We start from the raw sequence: 26421 nt of genomic DNA on the forward strand, positions 1-26421 counted from the left end.
TGGAATAATTTTTGTATTTTCTAGTTTCGATATTAAACGTCACGCGCTCATTTCGTGATTGATACGACAAGTTATGCAGGGGTATTTAAGTTTTTGATAACACGAAACGGCATATTATTTGTCCGAACATATTCGGGGTGTATGGAAAGGAGGTAAGTAGAATTTACTTATAGTAGGCTTATATGTTTCTGAAAGCCCTGATATTTGAGCGGTTTCCCATTTAAGCTTTGAATTTTCTTAATAGTGCATTAATGATTGACGAGGATGACATTAATTAAACTGAAGAGCTCTTCGAGATTATTAACAAGCGAATGCCAAGGAACAAATCTGCACCACTTCCAACTACCTTCTCTCCAGTCGACCTTCCGGACATATTTGCAAATTTCTACCGTGACAAAGTACAAACCATTAGAGATAAGCTTGACACCACAATTTCAATTGACTCGTCGTCACCATACAGTTGGGATACAGAATTTGAGCGGCATCCATTAGCAGCATTTGAACCTGTCTCTATGGATTTTGTACGTACAATCCTGATGAAGAGTGCACCAAAGTCTTGTGAACTTGATCCAGTTCCAGCATCAGTGCTGCTTGAGTGCTTAGATCCAGTATTGCCTTCACTAACTGATGTTGCTAATTCCTCTCTCTCATCAGGGGAATTCCCATCATTTTTCAAAATGGCCATTGTAAAGCCTCTAATGAAGAAATCAACACTAGACCATAATGATTTAAAGAACTACCGCCCAGTTTCTAATCTCCCATTCATATAGAAAATCTTAGAAAAGGTTGTTCTATCCCAGCTTGTATCTCATCTGAATTCAAACAGTCTTTTTAGCAATGTACAATCTGCATATCGCCCTTGCCACAGAACTGAAACTACTCTTCTAAAAGTAGTTAATGACATTCTCTCTGCTTTGGATAGCGGAAAGATTACAGTCCTCACCCTCCTTGATTTGTCTGCAGCATTTGACACAATAGACCATGATATATTACTTCACTGTCTCCAGCATGTATTTGGCATTCATGATACAGCCTTACTGTGGTTCAAGTCCTACTTGGTCAACAGGACACAAATTGTATCTGCAAATGGAATACACTCCAGTCCAGTTGATCTATGTTATGGTGTTCCAAAGGGGTCTGTCCTTTGACCCTGTTCTCTTCATTGTATACACTCATCTGTTCTCAAGTGTCATAGATCATCATCCGTGTCTCACCAATTGTATACTGATGACACCCAAATATACAAATCTAGCCACCCAACTGAAGTTGATACTACCATCCAAGGTGTAGAGAGGTGCATTTTTGATGTGAAATCATAGATGACATGTAACAAGCTGCAGATGAATGATGATAAAACTGAGGCCATTCTGATCACAACACAAAAACTTTCTCATTCACATCCTTTACCTCAAACAATAAATATCTGCAACACCAACATTAAATTCACACAATCAGTACGAAACCTAGGTGTTACTCTGGACAGTGCTATCACATTGCACCAACATGTCATGAACATATGCAAGGCTGCATATATTGAGCTGAGATGCATCAGCTCCATTCACAAATATCTTTCAGTTGATGCCACTAAAACACTTGTCTGTTCATTAGTACTCTCAAGACTGGACTATTGTAACTCAATTCTGTCTGGTTCGTCTCAATATCTACTCAAGAAACTTCAAAAAGTTCAAAACACAGCTGCTTGGATCATACTTAGAGTACCACGGTCAGAGCACACCTCCCCACTGCTCTGTACTCTACATTGGCTATCCATTCAATCCAGAATCAAACACAAAATTTGTTCTCTGTGCTACGTTTCACTGACGGACTCTAGTCCAACATACCTATCCGACCTCACCCATGTGTACACACCAGCAAGATACTTACGCTCCTCTTCTGACAATCGTATACTCATTATTCCCACCATGAAAACAAAGTCATATGGACAGCGTTCTTTTGCATACCAGGGCCCAGCAACGTGGAATGAATTGCCGACTGAACTTAGGCACAAAGACACAGCGATCCCATTCAAGAGTGCTCTTAAAACTCACTTATTTTGACTGCAAGAACAAACTTAAAGACCTAATAATGTTTCCTACCTTAAATATTCTCAACATGTTTTTTATGTTTTCTAATTTCATGGTGTTTGTGTTTGTAATCAAATCATTATATATGTTTTTTATCTTATAGGTTTTGTCTGATGTTGTAAAGCACTTAGAGCTTCAAATGATTAGGTGCTATACGAAGTCCTCATTATTATTATTATTACATGCAGTACTAACACTCAGCAATTGCAAATTTGGTTCCAGGTTTCGCGTCTGTTTCATTTCATCATATTGTAAAATTAGAATGTTTGAGCATTGTGAGAGATCACTCCAAGGCTACTAGTTAGTTATCTCTTACTCTTCCCATCCCATTTTTGATATTTTAGCAACATAAATGGCAAACTATCACAAATGGGGAAGGGTAAGAGGAAACAGACTATATACTCGGCTACCATTGTATTTCAGTGACGGTGTGAAGCCAACATTGCAACAGGTTAGACATTATCTAGACCACGGGTGCACATCCTTTTCAGCCAAGGGCCAGATTGCATTTTCTTAAGCCCACTTGAGGGCCACAAACACTAATTTCTTTAATATAATTATTGTTCACTGTTATGCACCCCTGACCTCACACTGATAAGTCTGCCTCCATCCCAGTCATTTGTTTGAATACTCGGAGGGTTGTTATTAGCACCATTAGAATATATGTCTTTATTAGGACAGATTTGTCGGTCTGACTGTGCTTGTGCACTCAGATTCTAGACTATGGTGGTTTTCAAGTTTGGGATTAACTGAATGAACAAATTTGAAAATTGAAGTTGTGAGAAAAATGTAATTTTTTATCCTGAGTCCCCATAATTTGATCCTTTTGCTAATCTTGGCACTTTTTCATCCATTTATGTAACTATTATATCACAAGTTATAATTTAGTAGTCAGATGATGGGCAAACAAGAAACAAAGTACAGTAAGTTTATTATTGATAACTTGGCTACATTAGTATTGGTAGTTCACTTCATGGCACATTTAACTTTCTTTTGTATGTAAATGTGAACTCAAGTAAGGGGCCATCAATTTAGTACATACACAAAAATCTGGCAAAGTTTGACCCGTCCCCCCTCCCTGTACACATGCATACTTTTTTACCCCCACCTGCATATGAACGCTTGATGCACCACCCCCACCACCTAACCCTGAATTCTTTAGAATGGCCTTTATTTATTTCCATGCAGAAACGATCAAGGATTAATGTGTTTAATAAAACAGATAGTCCACCGACATTGAATGTCTGGCTGCATACAAAAAATAAGCTGGGTAACTTTAAAAAGTTTGTCTACTTCTGCTAAAATTCAGACGCTGACTGTTGAGAAGATTACATATTAGACAAATTATTATTGAGGTTTCATCCACCCACCCCGTTTCCTATGTGTACGTACATTATCAGTAGACACCCTCCATACCCCCATACACAAGTGTATGCATTTGGGTTAACCCCCCTCCATGCGTACATACTAAATGGATGACCCCTAACAGTTCATGTGCATTTTTAGTCATTAGAAATGGAAGTAATTAGGTCTCAAAAAAATAGTTATATGTTTATCCAAGTTGTTATTTAGTTGAATTAATGGTTTTATTTTCAGGGTTTAGACAAAAATGGAGTGTTCATGTTGCCATTTTGAAAAACTTTCAGAGGAGTTTCCACCTACAACAATTACAGACGATTGTGACCATCCAGTATTTGTATGCCTCAAGGTGAGTGTCATAAATGGTCCACTGACCTGGCTAGCCCAACACAATTGTAATCAATTATACAATATTTGTCATATGATAATCCAGGGAGAGGGAGGTCAAAAGGTAAATGTCAATCTCAGTCTAAAAGAAGAAAAATGATATGTCACAACAAAAAATTTGGTTATATGCATAGAGAACTAGTAGACTCATTTGAAACTTGTGTTTATTCTACTTGTGTGGGCTGTTCATATCTAGTTCATATCTCGCTAACCATTTCAGGTACCTTCAGGAAATGTAGTATGCACATATATCATAACTAGGTGTGTATCAGAAACAGCTCTGGAATAAGGAGCACTGCTGAAGGTGGGAAAGGCAAAGGGGAAAGTAATTTGTTCAAGAAGTTAACAGTACATTTACATGTCTTTCACTTATTTGGATTAAAATTTAGTTTTGATCACTATTAGGAAAACTGTGTTCAGTCTGAAGCAGATAGCTGTTGAAAATTATTGCCGTGTATGGGGGAAAGGTACTTGAAATAGCACAAAGTACACTGACTTTGCCTGTCCTTGAAATAGAGAATCAAATTTTCATAGTGTAGGCATTAATATTTCTTGAAACTGCTCGTAAGAATTTTTAAAAGATCAAAACATAAAAATATCATCTTGTTTTTCTTTACTAATTTAACTCTGAAGTTTCAGGAAGTGACAGTAGCCATGTATAGCTAATAATCTTCTATGAAACGGACAAAAGAAGTAAAGCATAGCTGTGTTGTGTCAAGCCTAAATCAACTCTCATCATTCAGATCTTAAAGAAACCTGTTGGTTCTTTAAACCTCCCAAGAACTGTACACATCTCCTTCTTTTATGACAATGATTAAAATCAAGGGAATACCTGTTCTGACTTTCAATTTTGAATCCCCAAGTAAAAATGCAATGCCCTGGAGCAGAACCAAATTAGATAGATACTTTATGAGTTATCTCACCTTCTCCAAGTTTGTTCTTTCTTGTTTTTTGTTGTTTTTTCTTCCACATGTTGGAAAGGCACTGAATTATCTCCTCTTTAACAGTTTGCGATATTTTCATCCATTTGAATTTAGTGTGTATCACAACTAGGTAGCGTATTGCAATATGCATCATCAAATGGGTTCTTGGTAAATCATCTACTGCTTTTAAAGTTGTTCACTTCATATCTCATGCTGTGTTTGAATCTTAAATCCTGGTATGCATATCCATCATATAGCTAGACAGTGTATTATGACTCTATGGCCTTAAAGTAAGTAATAGAAAAGAGCAAAAGCCAACAGGTTTTGTAAAAATTCAACAAATAATTTATTTCCCAAGAATACAAGTTGAACATTTAAAAAGAACATACAGTAATGTGAATTAAATCCCAAATAATCTCAAAAGTTTTATCACCAGTCCTAAAAATAAAACTCTAATAAAATTCCAGTTGTGTTTAAAATTCGATCTAGTGCAGACAGTGTTTATGTGCAAGTGGTCTTGAATGTACTAATGTACAAGTAACCTAAAGGGTAATGATGTGTTATCAGTCTTCCAATTAATCACAGTAATGTAATCCAAGATGTCTGAATTCACTATAATTTCCAGTTAATGTCTCTGTCCAAGAATATATTATTGAGCACTTTGTAATTCCAGAGAATAATAATTTGAATAAATAACTGCAGCCCAGATTAAGTACTAAACACAACAATAAGACTGATTCTGCTTAAAGATCACAAATGAATAATTTCTACATAAACAAGATTACAAAGCCCTCTACTTGACCAAGGTCACAATTAGCATTTTATAATTAAAGACATACTTAATGGAAAAGTCCATTCTAGAAGATTCTTTTACTGAAATTATAGAATGTGGTAAACATCAGGTAGGCTAGGTATTTTTACAGGCGATTTCCAGTAAACATGACCCAGACCCTAATAAATATGTTCACTTCTATTGGTAATGATCCTAATATTAACCCGCACTCATAGAGAAAATATTAGCTACCGGTATGTATTATTTGTTTAGCAAAATAAAAACATCAGTGTCTCTAGTCAGGAACAACATGAACTTGATTTTAGACAAGGTCAAGTCCAAAATACAATTATCCATAGCATGTAATGAATTTTCAAAAAAAAAACAAGAAATAGTGCAGATTAAATATGCATAACACATGTCGCATTCAAGGGGTGGTGCTGGTTATGTACATTTTATGAAGTCTGTGTTAGTGAAATGTAAGACATAGCACCTGATATAACAGTTACAGAAAATCTGAATTAGGGTTTTGATTAGAGGTTGTTATTTTGCATGTGACTCCTTACCCCTGATGGATTTCATCATTATTAGGAATGAATTATTCTGAAGCTAGGATCCATCAGTCTGTCACATGCTAATCAACCTTTTGAATTTAGTGTCAAGGCCACACAAAACTGTTTTGTCTTTTGTAGATATGACATACAGACCATGGTCTTGTTATATGCCTGCCATTAGGTAGAGCAAACTATGATAATTTCAATCTGCCCATGTGTTGATGGTTTGCAAATCTTTTGATTTTTGGGTCGAAAGGTAAAGAGTCAAGGCCAGTTTTGCTGAAAGAAAAATTGGTTTTGCAGAATAACTTTTATCCTAGAGTATATTCCCTGACTGAATTTTGTGGATGGGTTGCATCAGGGTAATAAAGAAACCTCTTCATTCTGGAGTCGGAAGGTCAGAGGTCACAGTCGTGGTCTGTCCAGAAAGAAGATAATGGTTTCTACACAATAAGTTTAGTTTGACCAAAGATGGAGATAATTGAGATCCATTGGTTGGTGAAGACTATTCAATAAATGGCAGATGTCTAATATGTTGTTGTGAGTTATCTTATCCTTTATAAAATTATGTGCATTTCACATTTCATGAACAATATATTGTCATGAAACTAGGTATGATACATTGTAAATTGAGGTTGTGTCACATACAAAAATGGTAATTCATTTATTTTCATGGGTCATAACAATTTGAGCAAAAATTTGCTGTGAGATGTGAAGTCTTAAATATGTCTGGTGAGTTTTTTTGTAATTGGAAATAAGTCTATTTTGTTGGAAATGGTAAAGGTGAAATATGAAGTAAACCTTCAGTGTGTAAACTTATCACACTTTTTGTTGTTGAACTGTATGTGTAATTGAAAAATTTGCATATTTTGGTAAAATTTACTTAAACGAAATTCCTGAAATTTGCCATAAAATTTGATGAAGACTTAGATTATCCAAAATTGGATTACCTCCCTTGAATTAGGCTTGTTTGCTGTTATGTGTTAAATAATCATAGAATGAGTCAGCCGTCCATTATATTAGAAATATATGGATTAATTATTTATTTTCTGTAAAAACAATATTTCTTTTAGCACAAGGTCACACTTTGTGATTAAATTGGAGAAAAGGCAAATTGTTTTCTGAAATTCTCAAGGAAGATCGGCACCAAAAATATGGATGTTGCAAGCAGCACTGTTCAACCATGAAGTCTCAAAAAGACCTTCACAAGTACAGTAGAACCTCTCTTGAGAGATTACACCCTCTGCCAAAAACAGTAATTGTCTGTTAAGACAGGTGGTCTTTCATGGCTGATCAATACACTGTATAATTAAACTGTTCATCGAGAATCTGTTCTCTCAAGGTGTTCTTTTGTAGCAATTGTCTTTCAAGACAACTTATTGTAAATTTTCTTCCAAGTATGCTGCGAATGATCAGATCATCTTGAATCCTTCCGAACACTGAAAACAAATTTAGACATAATTTAGCAGTTATTGGGAAAACAGAGATATGGTTAGGCTTTTCTGTTTTATGGAACTGCAAGCACATGTATGTTGTTTTATTACGCAGAGGCAACTACAACAAAGTGCCCTGCCAAATGACACACCATGGTAATCAATCAGAGCTGATTGAATAAGAATTAAACCAGTGCCCTTCAGAGCTGCTTGATTTAATCAAGCTGCAGCACAGAGAGAGAGAGAGTAGAAAAAGAAGATCGTAGTGTTTCAACTCTATGCTCTTAAACTAAGTAACAGAAAATAGCAAAAACCAACAAATTTAGTCAAATTAACGAAATTATATATTTCCTAAGAATACAGAGTGAAAATTAAAAATGAACTTACAAGTACATGTACTGTGAATTAAATCGAAATAGTCCTATAGGTTCTATCACAAGTCCAAATGTGTGAAGTTCCAATTGAATTCCAGTGGTATTCCAAATAAATTCTGATATTAAATGTGTTGATGTGAATGTAGTCTTGAACATGCCATGGATGGTGCTGGCTTTAAAAAAGTTGTCAGCACAAAAATCGCCAACTTCAATATTTTGTCGCCAATTTTTTAAAAAAATGTTGCCATTTTCATAATACAGTACTATCTGTTTATTTCGACATCCTCAGGACCAGGATAATAATGTCAACATAAGCAAATGTTTAGTGGGTGCTGAACATAAATTGAAATTTCACATAAAAGAGAAATTTTTAACAGATGACCTGTTGTCAGTGACTAGGATTTATGCAGAGAAATAAAATGCAATTTTGATTAAATGAAGACAACTAGTCTGAAATAAACTTGTACATTGACAACTTACATTTGTGTAGCACACTCCACTACATGTTTAATATACATGCATATGAAAATTCCATGAATTAGAGTATTTGATCATATGTTAGAAAATTCATGTATCAGTCAAATCACGTTAGAAAACACAACTAAAACATATAAATAAAAAATGATAGTCCTCATTTGATTGATATCCCATTGTCAACAAACACATTTCCTGAAAAAATCCCCTCTGATATTTATTATCCTAGTAGCATGTGGCTGTATAGTTGTTTATATGCTACATGTACATGTACTTGAATTGGCCTCGATTTGGGTGGGTCAGACTATTTACCGGAACAAACTGAAACAAACTGGAACAAACAAAAATATGGGAACAAAAATAGATATTACTGGAACAAAGGTTACAACACTAATTCTTCAACTTATTATCCTTTTATTTTAAAAAATTTCAAATAATTTTATACTGATGTATTTTTTGGGGAGTGTCATTTTCTTGGGTACTATTGACATTTTGCAGGTGGTGGCACAATTATTCAGGGGCAATAACTCTTATGCACTTCAAATGTATAAGTACTAAAATTACACTACACTCTATACTTTATATATTATGATATGTTATTTATAAACATTGAACTTTGTAAGTAGGATATCTTGTTTAATCAAGTATTGGCTACTAGCCTCATGGTGTAAGTTGGTATATTATGATTGTTTGCAATAGTGCTGATAAGCTGTTCTTATTTTTTAACCATGCTGATGATTTTCTTTTGAGTGAATGAAAACATGGTCTTATAAAATATTCAGATTAATAATTTATTGCTCAGCATGTCAGAATTTAAGAAAAACCAAGAAACACAAATATTTAAAAATTGTACATACAACACAGAAAGTGATCAAATATGAAGGGATGCAAGCAAAAGCTACTAGACTAGTATTGTATTGTCATGGAAACAATATTTCTAAGTTGATATTTGGTACTTATGTTTTAGACCTTAATTCATCGTCTGTGTGAGTATACCTGTCTGTGTCAGTGTCAGTCTGTTTTTGACATTCTGGTGGTGGTATGTATGTGTGTATGTGTTAAAAATACAAGGATTTGATTACTGTGATTATACTTTTTAGATATTTTACCTGGTGAAGATGTTAAGTGAACACAACCCACACAGAGAGTTTCACTTTTGGTCGGAATAACATCTTTAGAAGTTTTCTTAACAGCAATCTTTTCTTCATATAAAAAAAATAAAAAGACAACAAGATAGAGAGTCCATGCACAGTTGTTTGTTAAAATTTCATTGTTTTCTTTTATTGTACCTCAGAAAATAATTGTTACGACGTACATCGTATAAACATTTTGTTAAATCAATTTGCCTTGCGCATTTACATTTTGTATTCTCATGGTGTTTACCTTTTACTTAAATTTATTGATATTCAGCATTATCTCACATGCATGTGTATTTGTATTGTCAGTGTGAATGTACCCTGATGAATAAACTATTGTTTTGAAAGGCACTGTTCCGACTGCGGGTATCAGTTTTGTTATTTTTCTAGTCCACTGTAGTTCAAACTCATGATATTTTTGTTGTATGATATCTAGCTATCTATCTATGCCATTTAAAGATAATAAAGGGAAGATAGAAAGAAAAGTGGTTTCTTAATGGATAAAATAATCACAGTAACCAACTTCTGTTGCTTTAGTCTGGTAAATTATAATTCAGGTATGAGACCATTTGATCTTCAAAAAGATTGAAAATGAAATGATCCGTTTTTATATTGTGTCTCATCTGATCTTCCGTTATGTAAAAGCGTGAGCCAAGATGAATATTAAACATATGCTACATATACAATATTGTCTTTGATGCAACTAATCAGTTACCAGTTAACAGTAAAAAGAAAGAAAAAGAAAATATCATCAAGAATATACTGAATACTTAAAACCCAAGAAATTGATGCAAAAGAAAATGCTTATTATTTAGATGAATCTTGTGATTACTTTGTGTGATACATATAGAAGACAGAAATACAGAAACCTATTTGATTTGTAAATTTATGTATACATGTATTTTATTATTAACGTGTATTTTCCACTGTTTATTTGTTTTTGTTCCAGTATTTTCTGCTTGTTCTGGAAATTTCAGTTTCTTCCGGCAAATAGGTGGACCAGATTTTGGTCAGACAGAGACAACTACCATGATGCTGAGGGTACCAAAGGGATGAGGCTTATCATAGGGAAATGAAAACATGAACAAATTAAAAAGTTTAACATTCTTGCAAGATGTCCCACTTTCATTTAACTCGATGCCCAGATACCTATAGTTTGAAAATATTGGAATTTTAATTGGGGTTTTAAACCGCCAATGGTAATGATTGTAAGCTTGAATATTTTTTTTTGCAAACAGGAAACTTTCACGGGACAATAAATATGTTCCATTCACTATAAAAAATGAAACAATGCTTTTATTTAAGTTTGTTGCCGACTTTCTTTGATTAAAGGTCTTCAGCTTGCTTTGTTGAAGGTTCATGTGTTTTTGAAACTGCTGCTAAAGGCACTTTTTGAAGGACCAAACAAATGCCTATTTGTTATTGCTGTGGCTAAACAGGAAAGGAACAGGCTATATTTTAAGGCCGTTGGGGAACCAACCGATAATCCCATATGGAGAAATGGAAATTGGAGGGGAAATAGCATCACCAATATTATGGAAAATCAGAAAGAAAAGAACTGGAGAGCTACACTTGTCAGACTTGCTGCTAGAAATACCTCTGCAGGCAAGAATAGAAAAGTTTGAAAAGTCTTAAGTTCCAAATAAAAGTCACTGATGCTAGAATGGATACATATCCCTATAGTCCAATAAAAAACAGGATAAGAATTCTGGAAATCAAGAAAAGCAGAACTGAAGAATGTGAAACCAGCATTCTTCTTACATGGGTTTCCAGTAAAATCTTGTATAAGGGATGTATATACCATCGGAAATGTAAGAGCTGCAGAAAAACAGGACACATGAAGAAACGATGCCCAGTGAATTTAGAGAAAGAAGAACAAACGTACGTTTCACAAATGGCAATCATGGCAATCTTACCCACCCGTAAGGAAAAACAGGAAAAACAGCAACCAAAACAGATATCAAACCCCATAAAGGAAAAAGTACAACAAGAACAACAAAAGCAAAAACAACAGACTCCAAAAGCGAAAGAGAAGTCATCAGAACAAAGTTGGATGCAACAACAACAACAGCACCATATACAACAACAGCAATAAGAAAGCCAGGAAAGAAAAGAACAGCAAAAATAAGTTAAAGAAATTAAAGAAGGTCAAGAACAACAAGTTCAAGAGAAAGAAATAAAAAGGGAGAAGGAACCTGAAGATGGAAGAAAAGCAGGACAAACTTAGGGAGAGATCAGGGAACAAAGACAGTGGAGAGAAGAAAAAGAAAAGGAAGAAGAAAACCAAGACACAAAAACTACTACCAACTACATTACAATGAAGATCTAGAAGTGACAGTCTACAACAGTCAAGAAATGGACTATTTATCAGAAATTGTAATAAAATGAAAAGAATTAAGGAAAAAAATACCCCCCCCCCAAAAAAAAATACCCCTACCAATTTTATAATAATAAATTAACACCTATGGGTAACAATAACATATATCAAAAAGGCTTTTCAAAATGTTACAGCCATGAAAAGAGGGGGGAGGCACCCAAACTTGTCTGAAAAGATCAAATTGGGATAGCCTGCCCCCCAAAAATAATGTTATTGCTGCAACAAAATCAAATAATTGTAAACATTGACAGAGACAGAATTTCTTTTCATTTGCTTAGTATATATACAGAACGATTGTTGCTTCAAATGTAATCAGTTTTCTTTGAAGTTTCAGCAAAACTATTTTTTCTGGTATATTTTTTCCAAAAGAATTTTTTTTTCTATTGTCTGGTAGATTGTAGTCATTCCCAATATCAGAGGTGGTCAATTGTAGCTAGTCAGGTAGCATGACTATTTGGGTTATATTACAGCACAGAGTACTAAGACCAGACATCAGCATAAGTGAATTATGATATAACAATGCCGTGTTAGGGTGGTTTGTCAACATGAACAAAGGATTTTCATCATTAAAGCATTCTTTTTTTATTTTCACTGTTTCAATGACCTTGTCAGCTGTTAGGGGTGAAATGATGACCTGTGCCATGTATCAAAACATGATACACAGACAGTGATACAATACCTTATTGATACACATATGAACTTGATGGTATTTATGCCTTTAGAAGGTCTGTAAATGTAGGGTGGTGCTATTTTGTATGTGTTGACATTTTAGTTGCATAAATGCTTTAAAAAATGTCTCATTTCATGTCATCTCTTGCATTTAGACAGCATTATGGTCTTCAAAATGGAAGAAATCTTGCAGTTTCCTCTTGGAAGCGAAATCTTGGCTGTAAGTCAGAGTGTGGAAGTGAACATGACTGACAACCAAATCCATAACATTGTACTTTTTGCAGAAGCAAAAAAATTGCCATGGCAACATGCAGTCTTTTCTGTCAGTGAAACAAGACATTATTGTCAACACCTAGTACCCTTATACAAGTTAAGAAAAGGTGATGATAAGTCGTGCTGATTGGAATCTGCTCCCTTGTCGATTCTATGCTAATGTTTGTTTTATCACGTTCTTTCACTGGTTATATATATATCAACATAAAAGGAGACATTCCACATTTGTTTTCCATGTATGATTTCAGTGCTTTACAGATAGTTCAATAGTCACTTTTGCATGAAGCTTTTCTGTTGCATTGTATCTATTTGGACTGGGTTTTGATGCAATGCTTCCAGTGTGTCATGCCATGAATTAGCTACAGTTAGTTCTGATTGGTGGTTATTGTTTTACTCTGGATTTGCATAAACAATAACCACCAATCAAAACTGAGTGTAACATATTTCACTGCAAGACAAACTGGAAGTGCAGCCTTCAGATTCAATCCAAGTAGACAACATAAGAAGCAGCAGAGAAGTTCATGTAAATCGTAGTTATTAAATGGTTAGAAAATGTTATGACTCTATGGAGTAACACAGAAAAACCAAGAAGTTTTGTAAAATTCAACAGTTTATTTCCCTGGAATACAAAGTGAAAATTTAAAAGGAACTTACAGTATTGTAAATTAAGTTCCAAATAGTCCTAAATGTTCTATCATAAGTCCAAAAGAAGGGAATGTTTCTAATGAATTCCAAGAATCTTGAATGTGCTGATATACCATTAGTCTCATTGTATCACAATGATATAATCCAGAATGTCTTTTAATGAGCCTTCAATACTCGAAAAAGCAGTGTTTTAGTCTAGGTTAATGAGCATTTTATAATTCCAATGAATAATTTAGATTGATTTAGATTGTCAAGTAATATCTGAACACAACTAAAAACTCTGATTATAGATTCCCAAAGACTGATATTAGGATAGGAATAAATAATTGCCCACCAGTCTCATATACAGATTGTCACTTGATCTGTGACACAACAAAATGCCCAGGATGTGTCATTTTTTAATCAAATTCATAAACAAGTTTGCTTCTAGAACATACCAAACTGGTAGACAAGGTCACACCTTGTTCCTAAATTCAAGTAACTATCATGACAAAAATCTGGTAGACTTTAATTTACAAGGGGAAAACCAAATTCCATGGCTAAAATCCAAGTAAACATAACATTAAAAAAGACATTTTTTTACCAATACTTTCACAAAGACCGGAAAGATTTATGAATTATCTCATAAAAAGTTCATTTTTTCTTTTGATTCTTTTTTTCTTCACTTAGTGCACAATCCAGCATGTAAAACAAAATTCATCATGTCCCGAGATGGAATGCAGTCAGAAGGTTTCTCCAGAGAATCCAAGACTAAAGCTTTTTGAAGCCATCCTCTCTGAGATGTTCACTGAATACACAGCTTCATACACCCCTGAGGTAACCATTTCTGGACCAGGAACATTGTATGTGACCATGTTGACAGGGGAGAGCATAAATGTACCTTACAACCCCAATATGACAGTGTACCAGTTGAAGCAAACAATTTATGAAAAAAAGAATCATGAAATCAACAAGCAGAAACTGCTGTACCAGGGAGGTTCAGATGATCAGGGTGTGGAATTGCAAGTGAGTTGTTATTCCATCAGTGTACTGACTCACGTACATCTAGTATGAACGTTTTGGATGCAGTGAGTCAATTTTACTCTGATGGTTAATAAAATCTGTGCATAGGCTGTCTCACTATCTTTGTAATCTGCAATTGTTCGGTTATTAGATAATGTGGCTGTAAGGCCAGGTGAGCTTATGGTATATTACTGCATTCAGGCGCAATGTTGATTGCCTGTTGTCTTTTGTCATCTGCCAACATTGACTATTTTCAATTTCTCAGAAATAACATCTCAATTTCAAACAAATTGGTGAAAGCATCTCAGCATGCAATGCAACATCAAATATGATCACCATTACGAAATATGGAAGAAAAAGTGAATGTTCAGTTTATGTACCAATACAGCATACAATATGCCATTAAAAAAATCAAAGATGGAAAAAAAATGTAATGGCATATTCTCATTACTACTAAACAAAGTGGCTCTTTTGTGATGAATAGATTCACTCTAAATCTTGTATGAACCAAGATCAACTTAGATGATGACGAAATTTGCTGACAATAGCAATTTTGGCAAGAAAATTGAATTTGGAAAAAATTGTTTCGTATTACGTAATACATAATTCAGAGATAATCAGTAATTTCTCTTGAATTATTAAAATTACTGAATTCATGATACAAGTATATTATGATTTTTGGTACTGTAAAATTTCAGTTATTTCGACTTGTATTTGGAGACGTGGATATTGTCTCATTGGATGCCATATGGTGGGTTATTTTAAAAGTGGAGAAATCTTGGTGAGTTAGCAGTCTCAGATTGATATCACAAAAATTAAATCATTAAAATTTATTATCTACTGAAATAAATGTGGCCTGTATTTTGTATGATTTAAGAAACTTTTAAATGAAAACATAACTCTGTTTATTTAATGACATGGTGAAAATACAAGTACAAATATAATGACCAAAATGTTTTTTGGTTCTTCCTTCCCATGAGTATGCAGTATTTATTGCTGGTACATAAATCAATAAATTAGGTGCTGCTATGAATAAAGAGGTTGGGGATAGTCACAGGTAACCTTTACAATGTTATGAATTGTATTGAAAACTCTTCAAACCATGCACTTCCACTGACAGTGTAGTAGCCAAACAAGCTCACAATGAAAAGCTGGGAATATGCATGCTTTTATTTTCTGTCTGCATTTTGGATTAGCTTGAAACCATTATGCTTTTCTTTTCCTGACAGGGTAGTCCAATAGATTTATTTCTCTTTGATTAATGTTAATTAGATTTGAAGTGACAAATTGAGTAATTATAAATAAATAAATCGGAGTAACTAAAAGTACACTTCCAGCTAGGGGTAGAAAATATTGATGGTTGTTTGATAATAAACACTCAATATCAGCAATTGCTAAAATATATATTGACAAAATTTAAAACTACTAATTTTGGGCAAAATTGCACTATTTTATATCTGCGAGGAAATAAAACGATTACAAGGTAACGGATAAAATGTAAAGAATGAATTGGGGGGGGAGGTAGGCATAATGTTGGCTTGTATGGTCACTATGTTTCCAGAAGTAGTTTCAATATTTTGAAACCTTTTTTCTGTGTTCTTGTTATTATCTAATCAAACTGGATATTATTGTTATCTGTGCACTTAAGCAAATAGCCTGGGATTTTGTAATTGCCCCTGAGGGTCAGTCTGTCCTTGAAGAAAACCTCTTACGCTGCTTGAAGAATTTTATTGAATGAAAGGCTATATACATGTTTTTTGTAGAGTCACACTAAAGTTTGACTCTTCCTATGCCTTGATCTGTTGAATTTACATTTCTTCTTTAAATAGGTTACTCAAACATAATACCTTGAGAGGTTTAATACTACTTTGCTTATTCTGCCCTCCATGTACTACTTTGGGCTAAAGGGAGCTAAATGTTGTCTGCCAACCTATGATTTTACCTGCCCATGCCATCCTTGACCTTTCCTACAGGTAGTATTGGCAGTAAAAATAAATATGGGTAGTATTGGTATTAAGATCATCTATTTTCCAGGAAGCCATCATTTGGTTTAGCTCTGCACAGTGCCTTATAATTTTTCCTTCCTATGGATGGTATTATCATTATATTTACCTTTATTATTATTTTATTTACCTATATATATGCTTGATTGTTTATTAGACTTTCTGTTATCAGTTTCTGGGCCAACACTAAGATATAGCTCTGCACCAACATTGCATTCAAAAGATAAGTGCAGGGCTCCACAGTTTTATACATTTTGCACTATATGGGCAAAGCACAAAAATCCACAATGAAGGATGGAAATGTCTTAAGTCTGCATGCTGACCTTTTCTCATTGCAAAATTTCCTGGCAGACAAAGGGAGATAAGTCAACTCTTCACCCTTCAACCACAAAGCATCAGAAATTGACACGATTGGAGACCGTTCAGTACCCACGTCACCACTACTGTACTCTGCATTATTGGCAACTCCTATCAGTCTTGCCTCCTCTGGGTAGGATTCCATTTCTATTGCAGAACAGCGAGGAAAAGAGCTAAGCAAATAGATACATACACAGACCAGTTACTTGGATCAAACATCCCATAACCCATCCCAATGTAATGATTCAAATGACATTCCCCACACACATATGGCCTATTTTCGTTGTGACTGGCCTAGGCCAAATGCCAGGGATCATGAGGGACCAAAACAACTTGTATGGGCTCAGTCACCAAAAAACAGCCTGGCTTACAGTACGTTGAACCCATCCAATGCAGTCATTCGGCATGTTGCCTAGCTTTGTTTCTCATGCCTCAATAGATGTCACTTTGCAAATCTCTCTACACTCTGCCACAAGAAGAGACCTTTTACTCAGCGACCACCTCAAAATCATGATTTCTAATTCAGGGAGTTCTGAGTTTAGTGAACAGTGGACCTCATCACTCTTCACCAGCTAAGTCCCAAGCATCACAGGAGACATCAGCCTCACCTCTTGCCAACATAGACAATGATGCTTGTTCACAAGTGACGTCATTAGTTCTAGACTATTCAATGTCACAGGAAGATTCTGCCTTCTGAGCCTCCTTTGAGGAAGTTTTCCACCTTTTACTCCTTTAGTTCTATCCTCCTTCCACTCCATCATCTATCTGGTCCAGAGCTCCAGCTTCTGTTGATCTTATGACAAAATGGAAGAACCCAAATTCAAATTGTTTCTACAGTCTGGACAGGTTAGAGACATTTTGAATTGTCATCATCATCAAATACAGGATCCAAGCATCAACCAACTTTTCTTCTCACATACATGACTCCCATCTAACTTCCGTCAGTGGTACTACCTTTGCCATACACCAGTCTTTCATTGGAAACCTCAGCAGTCGACCACGATGTTGTCGCTTTGGGAATGACAATGCCACACTTATTACTGATGATACTCATTAGTTAGTGTGCAATATTGTAGCCATATATTGGACTTCGTTTCTAACGCTATCTTTCAACAGGCAAAACATAGCTTGTATTCTCCTACTCCATTTACCTCAAGGCATGCATGGGAGTCAGTTTCCAAGATGGCCTGAATACTAAATAGAGCCGCTTAACACTCTGGCCAATGTGCTGTAACCACAGCTACAAATTTACAATTGACAGAATGCAACATGGTGCAAATATTCTACATCCACTTTCCTGAAGGACTACGATAAGACCAGGCTGCAAGCACAGCTTTTATCCTCTAACCTTCTGTCAGATTGAAGTCTGCAAACAAGCCACCAAGGAGACCAGTTTGCTCCCCAGCAACCACATCATCGATACAGGGATATTACGAGAAATCAACAAAAGGACCCAAGAGCCACACATAGGACACAAACCTCTGGAAAGCCATCCAATCAAAGCTTCACCCAACAAAAGCCATAGTCCTCACAAATCAAAGTAAATAAAACGCAGAGAGGGTCCTATCATTCATTCCAACATATCAACTCCCGACAGCCTATCCCCTAAAAAATTGACATCACCTTCACTCTGCCCTATCCACACATCCCAGTCTGCTGAATGGGACAAGTTATTTGCCATGACGATCCTTGGACTTGACAAGTGGTTTCTGAGGGATTCTGCATCACTTTCCAGACTCCATCTCTATCCAGTGTCCCAACAGTTACAAACATCCCATCAGACCCATTCAAAGCCACTAACTTGCAGCAAGAAATAAATTACCTTCTCCAGAGAGATGCTGTAAAATGCATTTGAAACACAAATTCTCAGGGTTTTATTCCATATTTTCTTGGTCCCAAAGGCAAATGGCACTCTGTGTCCAGTCATTGACCTCAGTGCCCTCAAGTAGTTCATTCATGCTCTTGGTTCTCTGTGGAAACACTTCATCGTATTTTGAAAGCCATACAAGAGGGATACTTTGCCATCAGTGTGGACTTGAAAGACGCATACCTTCATGTCCCTATTCACAATCCATATTCCAGAAACCTGCAATTTGCCAAAAACAATATTAGCATTATATACCAATTCAGAGCACTCCCATTTGAACAGTGGCAACATCAAGTTACCTGGGTGACATTCTGCAGAAACATCAGGCAATTACATATTAAAACACATCATGATAACACTTGTTAAAAGAAGCTCATCAATCTGGGCTTTTTTACCAACCAAACAAGGAAAATTCTGACCTTGTACCATCTGAACAATTTGTTCACCTAGGTATGGAGTTCAATACACAAGCAAACATAGTTCATATCCCTCAGGATTGGGCATTGAAAATCTGAACCATAATGGCTTCTATACTGTTGAGGAAAACTCAGTCTGCACCGGAATTTATTCACCTAAAGGGCTCAGTGCATCAGCAGATCTCTCTGTCTTAAGTCACCTTTTTATGTGCCATTGAAAATGATTCTTCTGTCCCAATGGAGGCACAAAGTTTGCCCACTGGACGAACCCCTCACCATCTGCACACAATTGATGCACCATCTGTGGAATTGGGACAACCAAAAATGGGTCATGTCGGGAATACCTCTGCAAGTACAGCTGCCCAAGATTACACTCTGTACCGATGCAAGTATGGAAGGCTGGGGTTCCACCTGCTACTATCCATCAGGAAGCTAATGGGGCATGGTCTCCTCGGGAATGACATTTGGATATCAATATTCTGGATATGAAGGCCATTGTGAAAACCTTTCACTGGTGGCAGTCCACATTCTGTCAGACAACTCTACAGTGGTGACTTATCTCAAACAACATAGAATAGCCAATTCCCCAGGCCCCTGCATCCTGGTGTATGACTTTCTTTAGTGGTGTTGTCAAAAACAAATCCACATACGTGTTTGCCATATCCCAGGATGCTTGAACATACTAGTCAGTTCTTTGTCCCGGAACAATCAGCTAATGCATAGGGAATGATCTCTGTATCCCTCAGTTTTCACTCAGAAAGGTACCTGATGGAACCAACCATTACTGGACCTGTTCGTGACAAGGTGGAATACCAAACTCCCAACTTTTGTATCTCCAGTCCTGGACTCCAAAGCCTGGACAGTTGATGATGTATCAATAGATTGAAGTGGCCTAGATGCATACCCCTACCCTCCAACAGCTCTGATTCCAAAAGTGATGCAGAAAGCACAAGGATCAGACTGTTGCCTTGTCCTTATTGTACTACTCAGCTGGGAGATGTGGATCAATAACCTCATCAATCTTGCATCGGAAACTCCTTTGATCCCTGCCCATAGCTATTGAACCTGTACATCTGGATCATATTCAATAGACGCTCAGAAATAGACAATCATCACAACCAGTCATCGAGAGAATCGCTTACTATGAAGGCCCTCCACTCTGAAAGTATATGAAGGCAAAGGCATGTTTTCACCCAGTGGTGTGCAAGCGAACACATCCTTCCTCTCCAGGAATCTATACCACAAATAGATAATTTTCTCCTCTGGCTCTTCGAAGAGAGAAAGTTAGCACCGAGTACGATAAAAAGTTAATGCTTCATGATTGTCACCATATAAGAGAGGAAATAATACAAAAAAGGACATAACCAACCTTATCTCCAACTTTGATTATACACGGCAAAAATGTTAACCCTGTGCCAAAAGTGGAACCTATTTTGGTTTTTTACCTGGCTGGACATGACACCTTTTAAACCATTTTCAAGGGCATCTTTGGCGCATTTGAATGCAAGACCTGTTTCTTCATGGCATTAGTGACTGCTGGCAGAATTATCAAAATACATGTCCTATCAGCAGACCTGAATTACATGCAGTTCTGATGGGCCAGTCTTACTCATGATGGCATCCTCTTTCATCACCAAGAACGGGATTCCTTCTTCCATGGATAGCCTGACTTTTCGTCATGAAACCACAACTCAAAGCCACTTACAAGACCAGCTTGGGCTTTGAAGTGGTACCTTAATAGAACAGTGTGCTTTGGCTGCATTGAGGGAGATCATGAATATTACTTCGAGAAATAACTGGAGGATATATTAACATAGACTATCTCATCCTGGATTACGGTGATTATTTGCTCTCTATGTACTTATTTCACATTTTGGCTTACAAGGTTAAAGCAGTTGCCACTAGCATAGCATTCAACCAGAATTGTTCTCTGATGTCATTCAGGACATGGGATGGAGATTGGAGATTACATTCTCTTGCTTTATTACCAAGATCTGTCATCCCAATTCAGTCTGGTGTGACCTATATCTGGAGCTCAACAGGTCACCCTTCGAGGACAATCAACAGCTTTTTAAGACTCAGCTTCACAACTTTGCTCGATTTGCCTGTTTTTGAAGCCACTCCCCAACAGATGGAGTCCCCTCTAGTCAGGTTACCTGGAAGCTGTTTCCATACCTTAGAGGTCCAGAGATGATATATCCAGGGTAAGGGGATGTACCTCCTTCCACGTCTTACCTATTCTCCTTTAGGTATTATGATTGGGTTACATATTTAAAGAAGAAACTAAATTTTCCTGATAAAATATGTTTCTTCGAGAATAATTACCCAGTCATAATACATGTACACCCTCCCAGCCTCCCAACAGCTGCATCTATAGAGAGCATGCTTTGCACTCCAGTAATGACTGACAGGTTCACAAGTTTTGGCATCAATCCTTATACCTAAGGGGAGATCACTCTGCCCTATCACTGCCTAGGTCAGCAGACGTTTAGCTCCTTTTTGCTAAGAGTAGTATCTGGGAAGACTGAATTTGCTAGGTGGTAGTAGATATCATAATGTATTATGATTGGGTTAGTTTTCTCAAAGAAACATTTTGCTAGGAAAAATTGGTTTTCTTGAAAATTTTCAAAGAGGGATATTATGAGAGGTCATTTTTACATCACTTCTCCTAAACTGTTTGCAAGAATTATATTGTACTATATAGGTTGAAGAAGTGGTAAATGGGGAATAGGAATTTAATTTTTGTCTCTGTCGTATCTTGAGGTAATTTACTTGAAAAAATAACCAAGGGAGGTTGAGGAGTCGAGTTTATGAAGAAGCTGTCATTACTTCTTCCATTCTGCTTGAGGAATTTTATTGAAACAACTTTGTTGTTGTGTAGATGTGCAATAAGATATATGATCTTTTTTTCTCTGCTTCCATTTTGGACAATTTCTTGAGGTATTGTTGATAAATGGTTATTTGGATAGGTTAGGTTTTAGAAAGAAGATTCTCATCCTTTTGTCACTTATCTGGAAGGATATTACATGTATACTGTTACGCAGAATAAATGGTTAGTGTGGATGTGCAGAATTTGCCTCCAGGTCATTTTTGGTGAAAGTCATTTCTTTGAAAAGTTGAGAAAATGTTATATTCAGAAGTCAAATGGTTGTCAGAACTTCTTTTTGAGGATTTTAATGAATTCTTGTATGCTAAATCTTTGGTTGTGGTGATGCACAATAAGATTTACAGTTTTCTTTTTATGTAAATTTCTAACAAGTTCTCAGAAGAAAGAATATTTTCAAAAACAGAATTCCACATTGTCATTACTTCTTGTAGACATAGTAATTATTGAATTGCCACCTTGTAAGCAGATATACACTTGCCAGGCAAAACAAAATATATGTGTGACTGCCATAGACCTGGGGTTCATCACTTTTATGTGGTGGACTAGGCCACTTAGTCATAGCTTGAAAGCTATCAAGAACTGTCCCGTAACCATGTACGTAGTATATACTGGGCATGAAAAGAACAATAACCCCAGGGATCTACCCAAGAGGCTAAAACTTTGTGTTGTAGGTCTGATGGGGGGAAGTATAGGGATCCATGTATTATAAATGCATATTTCTAGTTTAATTTTGTAATTAGTTGTATATTTTTCCAGGTATACAATGATGATGGAAATTTTGTAACACTGAGAGCCTATGGTGTGAAGCCAAATTCAACCATTCATTTAGTGTTGGTCCTGTATGACATTCCACAAGCTTTCGACCATGTGGTTTTTGACCTCTTCTGGGGATATCCTTCATCTAAACAAGATTACCTTGATGCATCTTGCCTTGCATTTTCTGGGACAAACTTCATTAATATTTGTGATTATGAAGACAGATGGAAATTAAACAGAAGTCTACATCATTCTGGAGACGTCATGGATGATAGAAAAAGAATAGGGCATCATACCATTCATGTTTACCTGAAGAGAATACCAGCCCATGTCACCCATCTGTACTTTACTTTGAGTGCCTGGAATTCTCCAAATATATCTAGATATCGCAATCCAAGTTTGCGATTTTATGAAGCTTCCAACCCATCCAAAGACCTCTGTAATACAATATTCACACATGCCAATCATTCCCAAGCTGTTATCATGTGTTCTGTCTCAAAAGGAAAAGATGGAGCATGGCGAATTTACGAATCTGGAAAGCTTTCAGCAGGAAATGCAGCAAATTATAAGCGTCTGAGGTCCACAATAATATCGCTAATTAAGCAAGGTTACTGAATTTCAGCTGGTGGATGATATATCACAGATCCTGAAATCACCATCTTTGCTGGACATGTCCAGCAGATCAAAGGCTTTTGAATGGCTTCTATTCTAATTAATTGGACATTTGTCATGAGATATCTTAAATATTGTTATATAAAATTGTCTTTGATTTGTATATCAAATTTAAGTGTAAAATCAACACCTGAATGAAGTAAAAATTCAAAATTCACTATTTATACTAAAGATTGTTTATTTGTCAGACAAATCAATCAAGGTGAGGCAGTCCAAGCTTAATTCAGATTCAGCTATGTCAGTTTGAACATTGGGTATTTTGTCAGACAAGCAGTAGAGGTATGACCAGCCTAGCTGGTAAGGTCCTTATATTTTCCCAGTTGTTTAAATACACTATAGCTGCAAAGCACAAGATAAAATAGGTGTGAAAATTTATCTCCTGGTCTTGTCAGAAACCCTGTTATTCAACAATTGCTTCGGGGCCTTTACTATACTCCAGTTTCTCACACATCAGGTACATGTGCCAACACATCACACCTTTAAAATGAAGAATATGATGAAATGGCCGGAATTAAGAAGCTAGTTTGTATTAAGATCCTCCAATACTTATTTGGTGGAAGAAACCTTAAAATCTGACTTTACTGAAAATCCTAGTCAATTATTTGTTATGAATCTTTTATTAGTAAGTCTGCATATTGTCAAAATTAATAATTTTTTGAATAAAAAAATTGAATTACATACAGTTGTTGGATGAAAATCTATAATATAGTGTTTTGAAGGACAAAAATCTTTTATAATTAAATAGTTTGAGATGAAAATTAGTCAATCATGGAAGATAATACCAAAGCGGTAGCTAATCCAAAACTGAGAATTGCACATTTTCTGAATTTTTTATTTTTTGTCACATTTTGTTATATCTCCTTTGAATGTTTTTATATATACATCCTAGAAGGAAACTGAATCTATCCCACTAAGATGTTCAGTCAGAATTTGCCAATCCATCCACCTGTCAACCAGCATCCTTCAAGGAACAATTGTGTCCTTAATGGATGTTTGTGGATATGAGTGGACATGACTGGCTGTTGATAAACGTCTGACTCTAAATCAAATATACTTGCACAGATTCTTGGATAAAGGTAAGTGTATTTCTCGACAGTGACAAATGTATCTTCTCTGTTCTGACACAGCATGAGGTCTTGAGCTTTATATGAAATATTATTTTATTATTTTATGTAACAATGTATGTACTATGGTAGTGGTTCCCAACCATTCTTGGCTGCAACCCTAACAGATATTTTTTCTGAGCCTCATGACCCCATTTCCACATTTCGATAAGTTTTGCCATCCTCAAAAATAAATCCTGGCAGCCTTCCAGCTGTAGTTTGGCTTTATTAGAAGTGACAGGTCTTGGCCAAATATAGAAAGTGTCCACTCAGTGATTCACAGGTCACTTTTGTTGAAAGACCTGTGGTGCCTTTTAAGTTGAAACACTTTTCCCATTGTGCATTTACTATCAGATAAGTGTGAATTTTCATCCAGTTTTCTAGCAGCATTTGGCATTCATTGAAATCTTTGAACAAGCAGAATATCTTAGATGAAATAGCGACTATAATGTAGATCCATTAGATATTCTTGAATAAAGAAAGTTACCTAGTGATTGAATATCTGTTAACATTTTCATCTTAAACAAGGGTGTATATTGAAAGATGAACTAGTATGTACATTATGAATATCTGTTTGGATTATGATATTTAGGAGGAACAATTGAAGAAAGGCAAAGAAACAAAAAAGAGCAATTCAGCAATTTTTTTATATATTGATAGTTCAATTCAAAGCCTTCTACTTTTGGCTCGGCTTATTGGGGACAGTATCTTTGTAGGACATCAAAGTCATACAGCATATGGCTAGGGGATCGTTTAAAATAAGATACTTGTTTATTGACTCATGGCAAACATCCAGCAGTTCTCCATAGTACAGGATAGTTTTTGTTAAATTCCAATTTAGTTTGCTTTTGATGACTCTTTTTTATAGTTTTTTTATAATTCTAAATTTGTATTAATTTTATCCAGTCTATGGGGGGCCCTGAGTGGCTGAGTGGTCTAAAGCGCTATCCGTCACGGATAACTGCCATCTCACCTCTGTCTGCATGGGTTCGAGTCTCGTGCTCGGCCAATATGGATATGTGAGAAAGCTTGCTGGTAGCTTCTCGTGGGTTGGTAATTCTTTCCGGGGTTTTCCCAGATTCTTCTTCCACCATTGATATTGGCCGCCATGTATAGCCTACCTTGTGCTGAAAAATGGCGTTAAACCCTATAACAACAACAACAACAACAACAAATCCAGTCTATGCTGTCTTTTATTATTCTCATGATTCAAACTTTATGTCATTTTTAAAAGGACAGCTCCCATAGAGGAAACTTTTGCTGGAGTAAAGTAAAAATTAATAGTAACAACCATTTCCATACCATAAACACTTTCGCTTCATGAGTGCACTACTTGTATTGATAGTCAGATTGAAAATAAGCATGTCAGTTCTAGTTCACTGAGGAGTACATTTTTCTCAATTAATCTTAAGTGTTCTAAAGTGTGTATAATGCACAAAGTGTACTAAAAAAAATTCATTAATAAATTTTTTTAAAATCAACTGAGGTGTTGGACTTTTATTCCAATATATTTATCTGCATGTAAGATAAGAAAGTAGACTCCCTCTCACTGCAGTTGAACATATATTCTAAGATGATGCCAATCCAATCAAGTGTCCTCTCCCCTGCCTTACTCTTTTTATATTTTTTATATCATAAGATACAAGAGAAACAGGCAGATTATAAAGATGAAAATAGGATAGAGGTACATGTACTCGGTTTTCCCGTCTCTGTTTCTCTTATTATTTTGAAAGAAAAATACATCTCAACACCACAAACTCTTGTTAATCCAAGAATGCATTCACAACTTCATCTGCTCAATCATCCTTCTGGTTATACAAGCTGGAATCAGATTCACTGTGTTCTTGGCTGTGAAAGCAGTGGCAACTAATGTGACAGTCGAAGTTTGTGCACGCCCA

The 26421-nt window shown here is 35.9% G+C and overlaps 1 protein-coding gene across 1 annotated transcript; it reads left to right on the plus strand.

The window, feature by feature from the left end:
- LOC149787422 (uncharacterized) lies at positions 1-26004 on the plus strand. The gene is made up of 4 exons (XM_089978032.1): positions 1-152; positions 3681-3792; positions 14130-14465; positions 22749-26004. The coding sequence occupies exons 2-4, from the start codon at positions 3694-3696 to the stop codon at positions 23361-23363; spliced, it is 1050 nt and encodes a 349-aa protein (XP_089834158.1). The 5' UTR covers positions 1-152; positions 3681-3693; the 3' UTR covers positions 23364-26004.
- The last annotated feature ends 417 nt before the right edge of the window (positions 26005-26421 follow it).

The sequence above is a fragment of the Sinohyriopsis cumingii genome, chromosome 12, assembly GCF_028554795.1.
Source record: "Sinohyriopsis cumingii isolate HCF-2022 chromosome 12, ASM2855479v2, whole genome shotgun sequence".
NCBI classification, from domain to species: domain Eukaryota; kingdom Metazoa; phylum Mollusca; class Bivalvia; order Unionida; family Unionidae; genus Sinohyriopsis; species Sinohyriopsis cumingii.